We start from the raw sequence: 17,196 nt of genomic DNA, 5'->3' as shown, positions 1-17,196 counted from the left end.
GTATTTCTATGACTTTCCACATCTCGTTAACTTTTCATAAAAATACAATTCTATACCCCGCAATTGATGACTTTATTTTCTGATTGTGTGGGCTTGTTCCCTATTGAATTCAATTATTTTCGAGCGTTTACTGCTGCTTGCGATCAATTAGTTTAATAATCAATTTAGGTGTACTGTTAATGCTTATGGTAGTTAAATGTGCTCAGAGTGAGTCGGCTAAACGATTTAAACAAATTTTCTGCCACGTTTATTTGTTGGCGAAAAATCGCGTTGATTTGCGCTATTCATGTTACGATTGAGTTTTACGATTCATGTTACGATTAAATTGAGTTTTATTTATAATTATTTTTGTAAGCTATGTATAATAATGTTTTTTCTATTTAAAGAAGTTGAAATTTAAACATCTGGTAAGCTTTTCAATATATTTAGTCTTAATAAATCTAGACTAAAAATTAGTACTGTAATTCAATTAATATAATGTAATTATATACATTTACATAGTCCACAGCATATTACTTCAATTTTAGTGATAAAAAGATATTACTATGTAAGTACGAATTTTATTTAAAACCAAAATCATCAAATCAATTAGAAGCACAATCTTAAGATCATGTTCTTATTAAGATTTAATTTTGCAAGAGATACATTCGTTGGAAAATATCTATCTATCTGTATCTAAGACCTGCTTACCCGATCAACCGATTGAGTTGAGCTTTGACCCATGGAAAGAGAAGCCCAGTGGGCTATCTACCCATGATATCCAGTTTAGGGGTTGCCCTGCCAGTGACGTCACAGTTGCTGCGTCACGAAAAAGAAGATCAATGGGCCTTTCAGATCGGTTCGGTTCAGTTCGGTTCGGTTGCGGTGCGCTTCGTCACTCATCGTTCATCGCATCGTAGGGTATCGTATGGTATCGCATGGTATCGTATCGCATCGCATCGCTTCGGTTCGGTTTCAGTTCCGTGCTCAAGTTCTCCAGCTGGGGGGTTGGACTTGGACTTGGAGCTTGGGGCTTGGTTAAAAAGCCGCCGCTCGCCGGCAAATCAGTTCTGCTGCGATCGCGCCACTGCGCACTACGTAACGCTTCGGGAATTCCACATCCAGATCCAGATTCCGATCGACATCCAGATATCTGCGACATTTTGTCGAGTGAGTTGTGCTCTGTACTTCGCGCACTCAAAGATACAAGATACATCCGTGCGTGTGTGTGTGTTTGCATGAATTTCGTCACTTTTAATGCCCTTTTTTTTCGCGTGCACTGAGTGTTCCTGTGTGTGTGTGTGTATCTGTGTGGAGTTGCTTTTCAGTTGGGGCCGCAACTGCAACAATAAAATGCAATTAAGCCGCTCAAATCAACAATAAATTGAATTAAAGCGCGTGAACAGCGCTTAACAACTTCAACAGCGGCTATTCGAGCGAAATGTGGGTGAGAGTTTAAGGCTCCATCGGTTTTGACTTTCTGATTGTACATATATATATATATGTCTGTGTATATATATGTACTATAGCATACCTTCGACTAATTAATGCAAAACGCTGGCCGGCAGCATTTGCATAATATTCTCTGAATAACTTTAATGCAATTAATCCGCTGTGATCTTTCGTGTTTTCACTATTTCGCGCGGTTTATTCAATTTGAATTTCAATTTATTTTCGGTTTTTCTGTTTCATTTTGTTTTTATATATATGTATTTATTTGTTCGGTCTAGTCTGCTCATCGGGCGATTTAATTAACATTTTCCGTGCTGCTGTGCTGTTGTTGTTGCTGGTAAATATGAAATTAAAGTGCAATTAACTATACACTATACACTATACACTTTTCTATATTTCGCTGAACTTGCGGGCAAAAGGGATTTCCGTTTTTGAAAGTGCGACTCCGCTCGATTATTCTCCGTCCGTCGAATGTGTTTGCATCTTAATGAGGATAAATTTGTTATGGCCACTTCCCACTTCCCGTTCGCTATTGTTGTTGTTGTTGTTGCTGTGGGCGGTTAAAGGGGGCGTGACTTATTGGCCATGCATTACGCCATGTTAATTGAAACTTGTCGCTTGGCTAGCTGATTATGCAGACGCCATATTAATTAGACCATGGACCATGAGACCATGGACCCCATCCCCATGTCCTCTAAACGAAATCCCGGCGAAATTTGTATGAGTTGGGCGGTGGAAGCTGGCCAAGCCAGTTATGGAGATCATCGGGATTTTGGCTTATCGATCCGGACTCAGATTGTGTGCTTGTGTTTACCCGTTTTATCTCGCCGGCAATTGTGCGTTGAACCTTTGAGCTGCATCTGAAATAAGTAGAATGCGATGTACCTAAGCTTTTTCGTGGGGTATATTCACTTGCCTACACAATTTTATTAATAATATTTCATATATTTGCATTTTATGCTATTGGTACAACTATTAATCAACTATACATGTAAATTGTTACAATAAATTGAGTAATAATCCGGAAAACTCATGATAATTGACGGTTTGACAAAAATGATAGTAATATTGCATTTGGCAAGGGCAGAACTGCCACTTTGTAAATACAGTGATTGAGTTTCCATTAGTTAGACATAAGTTGGCTTGATGATATACAATATTTGCAAATTACTAGGTTCGGACCTTTTAGCAGCTTCTTTTATGCCTTTAAATTGCAACTGCAATGACTTGAAGTACAAAAAATAAGTCATTCTCTTTAATGGAAAGTTAGCATGATTCATTCCAAATTAATAAAATATATTCATATATTTTAACATTATATGACATAATGTTGAGTAAAGGGTATCCGTAAAATATGACTTGCATTTCATTTTTTGTAACTGCCTCGTTTGCTGCTTCTCGAATTTGCATAAAATGGAAATTAGTTTGTGTACTTAAAATTTCCAATTGAATTGGTTTTTTGACTCTGCTATTTGAAATCTGATTTTTATTTGTGCGTTTTTCCATTTCTCTTTTGTATTTCACTGTTTTTCAGTTTCGTTTTCAGTCAAATGCGGCACTAAAATGTAAATTCAGCCGAAGAAAACAACGATTATCGAGTGAAATAGGAATCGAACGCCACAAATCGGTGAACTCGGGGTGAAGATCGAGTGCCTCGATGACTATGTTTTGGCACCAAAATGTAGACCACCAGTCGGATGAGCAGGACAAACAGGCCAAGGCTACGGCGCCCACGAAGAGATTGAACATCAGCTTCAATGTGAAGATCGCGGTGAATGTGAACACCAAGATGACCACCACCCATATCAACCAGCAGGCACCTGGCACCTCATCCTCCTCCTCCGCCTCGTCGAACTCCCAGAATGCCTCACCCACCAAGATTGTGGTTCGCCAACAGAGCAGCTCCTTCGATCTTCGCCAGCAATTGGCTCGCTTGGGCCGCCAGTTGGCCAGTGGTCAGGATGGTCATGGCGGCATATCCACCATACTGATCATCAATCTTCTCCTGCTCATTCTACTCTCGATCTGCTGCGATGTCTGCCGATCGCACAACTATACGGTGCACCAGAGTCCCGAACCCGTCTCCAAGGACCAAATGCGTCTGCTGCGTCCCAAACTGGACAGCGATGTGGTCGAGAAGGTGGCCATCTGGCACAAGCACGCCGCCGCAGCTCCGCCAAGCATTGTCGAGGGCATCGCCATCAGCAGCAGACCACAGTCAACAATGGAGCATTCGCCAGAGGATCGGGATCGGGATCGGGATCCGGCGGAGGAACAGCACGGCGTCGACGAGCGAATGGTCCTGGAACGCGTGACCAGGGATTGTGTGCAGCGCTGCATTGTTGAGGTGAGTTCTAGTTTTTTTTTTAAGCTTTAACTAAGTTTTATATTGTATTTACATACATTGTGATAATGCACATTGTGTCAAAAGAGCATAAAACATGCATAAAACATGCACAAAACATGAATTTCCCCAGGGCTGTGCAACATCCATCAAAGCAAAGAAAAAATAAATAAATAAACAAAAGCGACTTTCGGGTGCGAAATGTTTCTTTTTCCAGTTTTGCTTGTGTCAACGATATAATCAAAAAACAATCTAAACAAGTGCAACTCGAGCTGGCTAACTCATCACGTAGACCAAGTTATATATTTCAACCATTTCTTTTTATTTCTCAGACATTTAGCTGACTAGCTTTTTGAGTTGAATGAATTTTCCGACCATTCCAGTGGCCATTAATCGCTCACTCGCACTCGGCTAATTAAATGATATGTGTAATTGAAGATCGTCGAGTTAAGTCGGTGATTAAACATATGTACGCTACATATATACATACATATGTGGGCTGGATGAAGTGACATTTCAATTAGCTGAAACAGAACAGATCGGGATTAGAATCTGGCTCATTATTTGGGTTACCTCCTCGACTCACTCGGCTCGGCTTTATTGCAATTTGCATACTGAGTGGGTGTGTGTTTTATCTGGCTTTTGTGCCATATAGAGTCTCATGTCACATGTCACATGTTTTGCACAGAAAATCATCATCATGGCACCCATAGTGTTGTATACGTGTATATTTCATATATTTCTTTTTTACCCACGTATATTTTTCATTAATTTCCCCACACTACTTAGTTTCATGTCCTGGTGAGCTTAATTAAAAAGGCTTTTAATTAGGCAACCGATTGACTTGTTTTATTTGATGCACTTTGTTTATGCTTTAATTGCGGCTAAGTGAGTGCAGAGGTTTTTGTAATGCGAGCTGTGAAATGCGTCAAAGGGGTGATGAAAAAGTGTGCCTTTAATTAATTATAAAATATAGATAAGGGCATATACATATGAGATATGGTGTCAAAGCTTTGGAAAGTGCTAAACATATTGGTTTGCAATTGCAACAATCAGGGCAATGTTAATACATATTAAGTATTAAATATTAATGAAATTAATGAGATTAATGGTTCTTATGGAGTTAATTACTCCAAGATTCCCAGTATTTCCCCTTAACAATGCAATTTACTTGCTAAAATGCTCAAGTATATAGTCAGCACTTCAGCTGGCACATAAGTACATATATACATCTTTTGCAGTGCAAATTTGCGAACACTAATTACTGTATTATCGGAGTTAGTAGCCGCATGTAAATCAGTGACTTGGCGGGCACTTCATTCATTAGGAAAGCGCCAATTCAGTAATCCACAATTCGACACTCCACTTACACACCAATCCCCATCGCGCCAATTAAAATTAATGATAAGCGAGCGCCATCTGGCGTTGAGAATGCGAGTGAATTCAATTTAATGACCGAAGAGCATTGATGAATCCAAGAATCAGTTGTTAAATTATATAATCACTCTTAAGTTAAGCAATTAATATATGTCATTTGTGTGATTTAACTATTTAGTTCAGTTCTCATGCTGTACAAATTGCCATTTTAATCGAAACCTTGATTACGCACTTAAGTTCTTCCTATGACTCGTTTTTAATCGCTTGAGCTGGTGATGATTTAGACCCAGGAATAAACTAGACCAAACCAAACCTCCATTTTCAACCAGTAACTGGATTTCGCATAGCCTAGAAAGGCGAGGCGAACAAAAGAAATTTTATTAAGATGTTTTGCCTTGTTGGAATCGAGAGTGAGCAAAATGTTTAGTCAATTTAAGTGTACGGGTACGTGTAGGTAGTGTTATAATTGCGGCGCAGTTAATAGGAGTGCTGTTAAAAAAAAAATATTAACAAATAAGTACCTTCTTTCGCAGTCGTGGAAGTTGAATGGCTCATGATTAAAGTTAGCTTAAAAGATTGAGATATATAAAGCCCAACAATTTGCGCTGGAATAGAGCACTAAAACTTCAAAATTCAATATTATTTTTTTTTAATTTTTTGTATTTGCAATTGAGTTACTATTAATTTGGGCGCTGCTGTGCGTTCGTAAGCACACAAGTGTATTTTCTTTGGCTCGCTTTTCCAGAGCCTGACGGCAGCAACAACAATGGGACAATAATGGTGTCAATAACACACCAACCCAGTCTGGCGGCCTTCCCTCCGGCCCCGCCCCCTTTCTAATGTGTGTGTGCGTGTGTGTGTGTGTGTGTGTATATGTGTATGTACGCGTGTGTGTGTGGGTCGGTTTCCGAGTTAATGTAATAGAAATTGTACAACAAAAGATGAGCAATGACGACATGAAAACCCCCAATGCCAATTAGTCTCGGGCCCCAGGCTCAATCTTTCGTCTCTCGTCTCCCGTCTCCCGGGGGGTTCTTCGCCAGCTCCATGGCGTCTTTTTTCCCTCGTTTTTCCGCTTGGCGAAGGGAGGAGCTCTCTTTCGCTGTGTGAAGAGCTATTTCTGTTTGTGAAAAAGCCAATCAAGCTAAATTAATAAAATATTACGTAGAACTCTAAATTAAATTGACGCGTGTGCGAATCACAAACAAAAAAAACAAAACAAAATAAAAATAAAATAAAATGGAAAGTGCAAGCACCAGAAAAAAGTACACACACTCGTGAGGAAATCCAAATCCACGGCGGGAAATCCCCTGGTAATTACTTGTCCATTTAGCAAGCTGGAGCAACACAATTAACAAAGTTGGCCACTTTAAGGAGTTTCCAAATGGCGCAGGGGGCAACTCAAAGTGTGCCAAATTGGATTTTAAGTACTGGCTTTCCATTTTATTTTATTTTTTTTTGGGGTAAAGAAACTCAAAGGATTGCGGATTTGCGAGATACAAACGGCAGTAGAGATTTGACTTGAGCTCATGTGAAGTTTAAAGAAATATTTAATGAGCCATGGAATTTTTGCTTAATTTAAGTTCAACTTTAAGACTTACTCGTAAAAAGGTTAAAGTTTTGTTTAGTTTACAATCAAACCTTAGTTACAGTTTGTTTATATCTAAACATAACTTTTTATGACTTTAAAAATACTTTTTATTAATATCTGGCGAATGGGTTTGTTTTGTATTTAAGCCACAAACATCGAGTTTTGCATGGATGACCCCGTTTTAAGCCGGTATGTGGAACCCTTGGGTGGCTCAAAAAGTCTCGTCTATGCAAATGGCTTCAAAACTCGGTAGATCTTCATGGCTCACGTGGCCAAAACGAGTTTCGGCCAAATTTATGCAGCATCATTGTTGGTTTTCGGAAATCTAATTTCAATGCAAAAATAAAACGAAGGAATACATTATGTGTGTGAAGCGAACTTAATCGAGAGTGTATATAACATATATTTGTGTTCATTTTATTAGCGAGATGCTCGAGGTCTCTCTCCCTGCTCCCCAATGATAATTGATCGAAATAATTGAACCATCGGCATTGGCACAGAAATCGCATTTATTGCTATATGGTTATATAACTGATATATATATGTGCTCACTTCAGCTTTTTCCCATACAAACTCACCGCAACTTCCGTTCCCAAGTGACCAAAATGAAATACTAATTGCTTTCACATTTTCATTGTAATTATTTCCCCCTTTCCAGGAGGATCTGTTTCTGGACGAGTTTGGAATACAATGCGAGAAGGCGGACAATGGCGAGAAGTGCTACAAAACACGAGTAAGTCGAAGACTTTGGGGAGCCGGTATTGAAATGGGATAGGATCGAGCAGTCGGGTAATCCGATACCTTTGTTCGCGCTCTGGGTTAACCACTCCAGTTACCGGATCAATTGGACACGAACTCGAAATGCATGATCCTCTGCCAGTCGTTCTCCTTCTCCAAGCAACTGAGGAAGCCATCGAAGAGGATCTTCATGAGCTCCCTCTTGCTCCTGGGCTCCTTTCCCATTCCTTTCCCCTTCCTTTCCTTCGCTGGTAATTTACACTTGATCATCAATGAGCGGTTTTGCCTGTGAAGTAACTAAGAACGGGAATTTTTGGCAGCGTGTGTTTTAAAGATACAAAAATATATTTAAATGCTGCCAAATTGACAGATACTCTATTTTGATATGTTCCTCCGGGTTTCCTTAAATATTTTACATCCTTTTCTTGCAGTGCACCAAGGGCTGTGCCCAGTGGTATCGCGCCCTCAAGGAGCTGGAATCCTGCCAGGAGGCCTGCGTAAGTGGCAGCATATCAACAATCATCCCATCCAGTACCCAGATCCCAGTACCCACTACCCAATCCATATCCAGATCCAGTCTGACCCCGTTCGTTGTTGTCTCCCCTTTTGGCCCGTCCGCAGCTGTCTCTCCAGTTCTACCCGTACGACATGCCCTGCATCGGCGCCTGCGAGATGGCCCAGCGGGACTACTGGCACCTCCAGCGCCTGGCCATCAGCCACCTGGTGGAGCGGACGCAGCCGCAGCTGGAGCGAGCTCCACGGGCGGACGGACAGGCCACGCCATTGACCATCCGCTGGGCGATGCACTTTCCGGAGCACTACCTGGCCAGCAGACCCTTCAACATACAGTACCAGTTTGTGGATCACCACGGCGAGGAGCTGGAACTCGAGCAGGCAGACCAGGATGCATCCGGAGAGGCTGGTTCCAGTGCCTGGTTTAACTTAGCCGATTACGACTGTGACGAGTATTATGTGTGCGAGATACTGGAGGCTCTGATACCCTACACACAATACAGGGTACGTTTGAGTTGCATCATTTTCATTTTTAATATATATATTCGTATGCATTTCTTCAGTTCCGATTTGAGTTGCCTTTCGGCGAGAATAGAGACGAAGTGCTCTACTCCCCGGCCACGCCCGCCTACCAAACGCCCCCCGAGGGCGCGCCCATCTCGGCTCCGGTCATCGAGCATCTGTTGGGTCTGGACGACAGCCACCTGGCTGTCCACTGGCATCCCGGTCGCTTCACCAATGGACCCATCGAGGGTTACCGCCTGCGTTTGGGTTCCTCGGAGGGAAACGCCACAATTGAACAGGTGAGAGATGGTCATCCAATCATTCCAATTATCCGTAGTATCCATATCTTTCACCTTTTTAGCTGGTTCCGGCCGGACGAGGTAGCTACATCTTTTCCCAGCTACAAGCTGGCACCAACTATACCCTGGCGCTGAGCATGATCAACAAACAGGGTGAGGGTCCGGTGGCCAAGGGATTTGTGCAGACTCACTCCGCCAGAAACGAGAAGCCTGTCAAGGATCTGACAGAAAGTGTCCTGCTCGCCGGACGAAGGGCTGTGATGTGGCAATCGCTGGAACCGGCCGGTGAGAATTCCATGATCTATCAATCTCAGGAGGAACTGGCGGATATCGCCTGGTCAAAGCGGGAGCAACAACTGTGGCTGCTGAACGTACATGGAGAGTTGCGCAGGTGGGAAGGATTAGATATCTATACAAATTATATGGCTAAGTCCGATGAAATCCTTGCAGCTTAAAATTTGAATCCGGCCAGATGGTGAGTCCGGCCCAGCAGCTCAAGCTGGATCTGGGAAACATTTCCAGTGGAAGATGGGTTGCTCGCAGATTGAGCTTCGATTGGCTGCATCACCGACTGTACTTCGCCATGGAGTCGCCAGAGCGAAATCAATCCAGTTTCCAGATTATCAGCACGGATTTGCTGGGCGAAGCAGCACAGAAAGTGGGCGAGTCTTTCGATCTGCCCGTTGAACAGCTGGAAGTGGATGCCCTGAATGGCTGGATATTCTGGAGGAACGAGGAGTCGCTGTGGCGTCAGGATCTGCATGGTCGCATGAGCCATCGCCTGGTGAGGATCAGGCAACCCGGTTGGTTCCTGGTGCAGCCGCAACACTTCCTCATCCATCTAATGCTTCCGCAGGAGGGCAAATTCCTGGAGATTAGCTACGATGGTGGGTTCAAGCATTCACTGCCGATTCCTCCGCCTGCGAATGGAGCTGGAAATGGACCTGCATCCAGTCATTGGCAAAGCTTTGCCCTGCTGGGTCGCTCCCTGCTCCTGCCCGATGCTGGTCAGCTGATCCTGGTTGAGCAGCAGGGTCAGGCAGCCAGTCCCAGTGCCTCATGGCCTCTAAAGAACTTGCCCGACTGCTGGGCCGTGATACTCCTGGTGCCGGAAAGTCAACCACTGACCAGCGCTGGAGGAAAACCGCACAGCTTGAAGGCATTGCTGGGAGCGCAGGCGGCGAAGATCTCGTGGAAGGAGCCGGAACGCAATCCCTACCAATCGGCGGATGCTGCACGCAGCTGGAGCTACGAACTGGAAGTGCTCGATGTGGCCAGCCAAAGTGCCTTTAGCATTCGGAATATTCGTGGACCCATCTTTGGATTGCAGCGCCTGCAGCCGGATAATCTCTACCAACTGCGGGTGAGGGCAATAAACGTGGATGGAGAGCCGGGCGAGTGGACTGAACCGCTGGCAGCCCGCACCTGGCCACTAGGTCCACATCGCTTGAGATGGGCCAGCCGGCAGGGAAGTGTCATTCATACGAACGAGCTGGGCGAGGGCTTGGAAGTGCAGCAGGAACAGTTGGAGCGACTACCCGGACCCATGACCATGGTGAATGAAAGCGTAGGCTACTACGTCACTAGCGAGGGCTTGCTGCACTGCATCAATATGGTGCACAGCCAGTGGGGATGCCCCATATCGGAACCACTGCAGCACGTGGGTTCGGTGACTTACGACTGGCGGGGCGGAAGAGTTTACTGGACGGATCTGGCCAGGAATTGCGTGGTGCGCATGGATCCGTGGTCGGGTAGTCGGGAACTGTTGCCCATCTTCGAGGCCAACTTCCTGGCATTGGATTCGCGTCAGGGCCACCTGTACTATGCCACCAGCTCTCAGCTGTCGCGACATGGATCCACGCCCGATGAAGCGGTCACCTATTATCGTGTTAATGGACTGGAGGGCAGCATCGCCTCCTTTGTGCTGGACACCCAGCAGGATCAGCTCTTCTGGCTTGTTAAAGGCTCTGGTGCACTGCGTCTGTATCGTGCGCCCTTGACCGCCGGCGGGGATGCGCTGCAGATGATCCACCAGATTAAGGGCGTCTTCCCGGCTGTCCCGGATAGTTTGCAACTCCTGCGGCCCTTGGGCGCACTTCTTTGGCTGGAGCGGAGTGGCAGCAGAGCTCGCTTGGTCCGCCTGGCTGCTCCTCAGGATGTCATGGAGCTACCGACTCCGGACCAGGCCTCTCCTGCCTCCGCATTGCAGTTATTGGACCCACAACCATTGCCTCCGCCGGATGAGGGGGTTATTCCCATGACCGTGGTCCCGGATAGCGTGCGTCTGGACGATGGCCACTGGGACGACTTCCATGTGCGCTGGCAGCCATCCACTTCCGCTGGCAATCACAGCGTCTCCTATCGTCTGCTCCTCGAGTTCGGCCAAAGACTCCAAACCTTGGATTTGAGCACACCATTTGCTCGGCTGACCCAATTGCCTCAGGCGCAGTTGCAGCTGAAGATCAGCATAACACCGCGAACCGCGTGGCGAAGTGGAGACACCACTCGGGTGCAGCTCACCACCCCGCCGGTGGCTCCTAGTCAGCCTCGTCGGCTGCGCGTGTTCGTGGAGCGCTTGGCCACCGCCCTGCAGGAGGCCAATGTGAGTGCTGTGCTCCGCTGGGATGCGCCGGAACAGGGTCAGGAGGCGCCGATGCAGGCTCTTGAGTACCACATCAGCTGCTGGCTGGGATCTGAGCTGCACGAGGAGCTGCGCCTCAATCAGAGTGCCCTGGAGGCCCGCGTGGAGCACCTGCAACCGGATCAGACGTACCACTTTCAGGTGGAGGCACGTGTGGCTGCCACTGGAGCAGCAGCGGGCGCTGCTAGCCATGCCCTTCATGTTGCACCAGAGGTGCAGGCGGTGCCCCGCGTACTCTACGCCAATGCGGAGTTCATTGGCGAGCTGGACCTGGACACGCGGAATCGCAGGCGACTGGTGCACACGGCCAGTCCGGTGGAGCATCTGGTGGGCATCGAGGGCGAGCAGCGATTGCTGTGGGTCAACGAGCACGTGGAGCTGCTCACCCATGTCCCGGGATCAGCTCCAGCAAAGCTGGCCAGGATGAGGGCCGAGGTCTTGGCACTGGCCGTGGACTGGATACAGCGGATCGTTTACTGGGCGGAACTGGATGCCACTGCACCGCAGGCGGCGATAATCTATCGCCTGGATCTGTGCAACTTCGAAGGGAAGATCCTGCAGGGCGATCGGGTGTGGAGCACTCCCAGGGGGCGGCTGCTGAAGGATCTGGTGGCTCTGCCACAGGCACAATCCCTGATCTGGTTGGAGTACGAGCAGGGATCTCCGAGAAATGGTTCGCTTCGGGGCAGAAATCTAACCGATGGCTCGGAGCTGGAATGGGCAACGGTTCAGCCGCTAATCCGTCTGCATGCAGGAAGCTTAGAGCCCGGATCTGAGACCTTGAACCTGGTGGACAACCAGGGCAAGCTGTGTGTCTACGATGTGGCCCGCCAGCTGTGCACGACCAGCGCTTTGCGGGCACAGCTGAATTTGCTGGGCGAGGACTCCATTGCTGGTCAGTTGGCCCAGGATTCGGGATACCTTTATGCCGTGAAAAACTGGAGCCTTCGTGCTTATGGTCGCCGGCGGCAGCAGCTGGAGTATACGGTGGAACTGGAGCCGGAGGAGGTGCGTCTGCTCCAGGCACACAACTATCAGGCCTATCCGCCCAAGAACTGTCTGCTCCTTCCTTCGTCCGGCGGATCCTTCCTGAAAGCAACCGATTGTGAGGAGCAGAGATGCCAATTGCACTTACCCATGATCACAGCCTCTGAAGATTGTCCACTGCCTGTTCCTGGCATTAGATACCAACTGAATCTTACGTTGGCCAAGGAGCAGGGATCCGAGGAGCACCAGCATGGGGAGGAGCCCCTGGGACAATGGCTGCTCAGTGCTGGGGAATCGTTGAATCTTACAGACTTGCTGCCCTTCACCCGCTATCGCGTATCAGGAATTCTGAGCAGCTATTACCAAAAGAAGTTGGCATTACCCACCTTGGCATTGGCACCACTGGAGCTCCTTACCGCCTCTGCCACGCCCTCGCCTCCAAGGAACTTCAGTGTTCGTGTGCTGAGTCCCAGGGAGCTGGAGGTCAGCTGGTTGCCGCCGGAGCAGCTGCGTAGCGAAAGTGTCTACTACACGCTCCACTGGCAACAGGAACTGGATGGTGAGAATGTCCAGGATCGGCGGGAATGGGAGGCACACGAGCGGCGACTGGAGACGGCGGGCACTCATCGATTGACCGGAATCAAGCCGGGATCTGGGTATAGCCTGTGGGTTCAGGCCCATGCCACGCCCACCAAGAGCAACAGCAGCGAGCGGCTGCATGTGCGTAGTTTCGCCGAATTACCGGAGTTGCAGCTCCTGGAGCTGGGACCCTATTCTCTGAGTCTCACCTGGGCGGGAACACCGGATCCTCTGGGATCCCTGCAGCTCGAATGCCGATCATCGGCAGAGCAACTGCGTCGCAATGTGGCCGGAAATCACACTAAGATGGTGGTGGAGCCACTGCAGCCACGAACCCGCTATCAGTGTCGCCTGCTCCTGGGCTATGCGGCGACGCCGGGAGCTCCACTGTACCATGGCACAGCAGAGGTGTACGAGACTCTGGGAGACGCCCCCAGTCAGCCGGGCAAGCCGCAATTGGAGCACATCGCCGAGGAGGTGTTCCGTGTCACCTGGACGGCGGCCCGCGGTAATGGAGCACCTATTGCCCTCTACAACCTGGAGGCACTCCAGGCGAGAAGCGACATTCGCCGGAGGCGTAGAAGAAGGCGCAATAGCGGTGGGTCATTGGAACAGCTGCCGTGGGCAGAGGAGCCGGTGGTCGTGGAGGATCAGTGGCTGGACTTCTGCAACACCACCGAGCTGAGCTGCATTGTGAAGAGTCTGCATTCGAGCAGGTTGCTCCTCTTCCGGGTGCGTGCGCGGAGCTTGGAGCACGGATGGGGACCTTACAGCGAGGAGAGCGAACGGGTAGCGGAGCCCTTCGTTTCGCCGGAGAAGAGAGGATCCCTGGTCCTGGCCATCATTGCGCCGGCTGCCATCGTTTCCAGCTGCGTTCTGGCATTGGTGCTCGTCCGAAAAGGTAGGTCAGGAGTTTGGGACTTGAAAGGCAACATATTGTATGGGTTATATCCGTTCAGTTCAAAAGCGACGCCTGCGTGCCAAGAAACTGCTCCAGCAGAGCCGTCCCAGCATCTGGAGCAACCTGTCCACCTTGCAGACGCAACAGCAGCTGATGGCCGTCAGGAATCGCGCCTTCTCCACCACGCTGAGTGATGCGGACATCGCCCTGCTGCCCCAAATCAATTGGAGTCAACTGAAGTTGCTCCGATTTCTGGGCAGCGGTGCTTTTGGTGAGGTGTACGAGGGTCAGTTGAAGACGGAGGACTCCGAGGAGCCGCAACGAGTGGCCATCAAGGTGAGTAGTCTGCGGTAGCCGGAAAAGGGGCCACTATTGACCTGGTTTCGATCCTCCAGAGCCTCCGCAAGGGAGCCAGTGAATTTGCCGAGCTGCTCCAGGAAGCTCAGCTGATGAGCAACTTCAAGCACGAGAACATCGTGTGTCTGGTGGGGATCTGCTTCGACACCGAGTCCATCTCGCTGATCATGGAGCACATGGAGGCGGGCGATTTGCTTAGCTACCTACGTGCCGCCAGGGCTACCAGCACCCAGGTGGGCTAAGTTTTAGATGTAATAATTATAAATTTACTAAAGATGATGTCATCTAGGAGCCACAACCCACTACTGGACTCTCGCTCTCCGAGCTCCTGGCCATGTGCATTGATGTGGCCAACGGCTGCAGTTACCTGGAGGACATGCACTTCGTGCATCGCGACCTGGCCTGTCGGAACTGTTTGGTCACGGAATCGACGGGCAGCACGGATCGTCGGCGCACCGTGAAGATTGGCGACTTCGGATTGGCAAGGGACATCTACAAGAGCGACTACTACCGAAAGGAGGGCGAGGGCCTGCTCCCGGTGCGCTGGATGTCGCCGGAGAGTCTCGTCGACGGGCTCTTCACCACACAGTCGGATGTGTGGGCCTTTGGGGTGCTCTGCTGGGAGATCCTCACCCTGGGCCAGCAGCCGTATGCGGCGAGGAACAACTTCGAGGTGCTGGCCCATGTCAAGGAGGGCGGACGGCTCCAGCAGCCGCCCATGTGCACGGAGAAGCTGTAAGTCTATCGTTACTTTCAGTTTATCCTTTACCGATAGGTGTTCCTTGTTTAATCCTGTCCACCAGTTATTCCCTGCTCCTGCTTTGCTGGCGAACGGATCCGTGGGATCGGCCCAGTTTCCGGCGCTGCTACAACACACTCCATGCCATCAGCACCGATCTGCGGCGCAGCCAAATGGCCTCGGCAACGGCGGATACGATGGTAAGCTGCTCCAGGCCGGAGTTTAAGGTGCGATTCGATGGCCAGCCCACGGAGGAGCAAAGGGAGCACAAGGAGCAGACGGAGGATAAGAACCTGACGCTGCGGGAAGTGCCGCTTAAGGATAAACAATTGTATGCCAACGAGGGAGTCTCCCGACTTTAGAAAGGTTGCTCCCGTGTCCTTCACAAAGGTCGTCTCAAAACGATTAGCTTTCCATTTAATCTAAGTTCTAAGTTTAATTTGTACGAGAATATAAAATGGTCGATGAGGAATGCAAGTTTGTATTCTATTTCGGATTAAGATACTTTTTTTTCATCTCAGATACAGGAATTATGGGCAAGCGCATTGCCTATAAGTTTTATTTGCCCAGCTATTTATTTATTTGTTTGTAATATTTCAATGAATGGATAGACTTAAATATATTATTATATTTTTGGTACTAGCTAATGTTTTTTAATGTACATTTTTAGCTGTAATGCAAATGTTTAATATCCATATTTTCTCACCAAATTGAAATTGTGGTGCTCTTTATTTATTTACTTTGCAGTTTTATTAAATTATATTCTTATAACAGCGACTTGGGACGGCGAAACTTCTTTCGAAACTCATTTTCATTGTAATTCCGAATCTAATGCCTCTCACGACTATGCTTAATTTTATTGAATTTGCCGAGTTTTTAATGCGTGTTGGCCAGAAAAAGTTTTTCTCTTTTATTTTCATCATTTTCCCCTGTGTTTTCTTGTTTTGGAACGGCTTTTCCCCGCGAAAATACAATCAAATTAAATGTGAGCGTCGGTGGAAAAGTTTGGCGATACTTTGGCCAGGGAGTAATGACTGGGGTTTTGGAAGGCCTATAAATAGAGCTGAGTTAAGGTAATGTTCGTGAAGGTCGTCCTTTTAACTAATCACCGCAGTTGAAGGAACTCTGAGCGGGCAAAGTGAGGTGAAGGGAAAACACCTGACCCAAGTTTCTTCCTTGCACGCACGCACGCACACCCACATGCACACGCACCACCCATTCAAGAACCACCCACTCACGCACCACCCACTTACCCACACCCATGGCCATCCATTTACAAACATGCAGATTTGTCAAATGCTTTGGCAAACTTTTTCTCCCCGCATCGCATTACACAAAAGGCTTGGAGAAAGTGGGTTTTTTTTTCGGCGATGGGGATAAATCAAAAATTGTAAATAGCAGCACATAAATCGATTACCTTGTGGGGCTCTCGTTAACCCACGAAGAACGGAACATAAATAAACCATTTTTAATATGCGAATAAGCAGCTTAACTTTGTGCAATACCCTGACTTTTGGGCGACAGCAATTCGTCAAAGGATTGGCCATGTTTTTATTGGAAATTCCTCAATCCGCTGCTAGCAGTTACTATGTTTCGATAGAAAATGTTAGCATTTAAGAAAGGTTGCCAACCAAAATATAACTAACTACATTTGAGAGCGTATTTAAATTGCGTTTAAAGTCGCCTTTTATATGCCAACAATACAGTTCATATTTTTTACCCCCAGTTATTGCCATTTGCGTGCTTTTACCTTTGGCCCGGAATTTTGATTCGGTGGGTGGGGGCCAGTGAAACGGGAGCTGCCTTCAAGGTGACTTGCCATTGATTTCGTTTATTATTATGGATGTTTTTTTTTTTTGCATTCCCTTCCTTTTTTTTTTTTTTTTTTGAATGGCAAGGTGCGCCATGCTCCACGTTCCTTGCTCTTTGAGCTTTGAGCTCTGGAGCGCGGCAAGGATTTAATTTTATGGCCCCCGGGAGCGTCGCCCCGTTGACTTATTGTGCTGATATGATTAAGTGGTTCGCTGGTTCCGAGCCGCTGACTCCGGCTTTATGACAAGTGCAGGATCCGAGGAGATTGGCCCTGGAATCCCGGCGTCCTTTTGGTTCCCTTTGCCAGTCGATGATGCATGCGAGTTGGCTGCTTGTGTAGCTTGTCAAAAAGTTTCGGACTCATCCGGCCATAAAAATGGTGA

At 47.7% G+C, this 17,196-nt stretch overlaps 1 protein-coding gene across 2 annotated transcripts; it reads left to right on the top strand.

The window, feature by feature from the left end:
- The first annotated feature begins 968 nt into the window (after window positions 1-968).
- LOC27207933 (protein sevenless) lies at window positions 969-15,643 on the top strand. 2 transcript variants are annotated; one of them, XM_039296483.2, is made up of 12 exons: window positions 969-1,149; window positions 2,978-3,778; window positions 7,402-7,476; window positions 7,913-7,978; window positions 8,103-8,498; window positions 8,558-8,797; window positions 8,860-9,188; window positions 9,248-13,905; window positions 13,964-14,241; window positions 14,301-14,495; window positions 14,552-14,997; window positions 15,066-15,643. In XM_039296483.2, exons 2-12 carry the CDS (start codon window positions 3,089-3,091, stop codon window positions 15,361-15,363), a joined length of 7,671 nt encoding a protein of 2,556 aa, XP_039152417.1. In that variant the 5' UTR covers window positions 969-1,149; window positions 2,978-3,088; the 3' UTR covers window positions 15,364-15,643. The 2 variants fall into 2 exon arrangements, with proteins under 2 accessions (XP_039152417.1, XP_039152416.1); XM_039296482.2 differs by having other exon boundaries at window positions 2,966-3,778.
- Window positions 15,644-17,196: the final 1,553 nt, after the last annotated feature.

Source organism: Drosophila simulans, chromosome X (assembly GCF_016746395.2).
Source record: "Drosophila simulans strain w501 chromosome X, Prin_Dsim_3.1, whole genome shotgun sequence".
Taxonomy (NCBI): domain Eukaryota; kingdom Metazoa; phylum Arthropoda; class Insecta; order Diptera; family Drosophilidae; genus Drosophila; species Drosophila simulans.
This window is presented reverse-complemented; position numbering and strand designations above follow the sequence as displayed.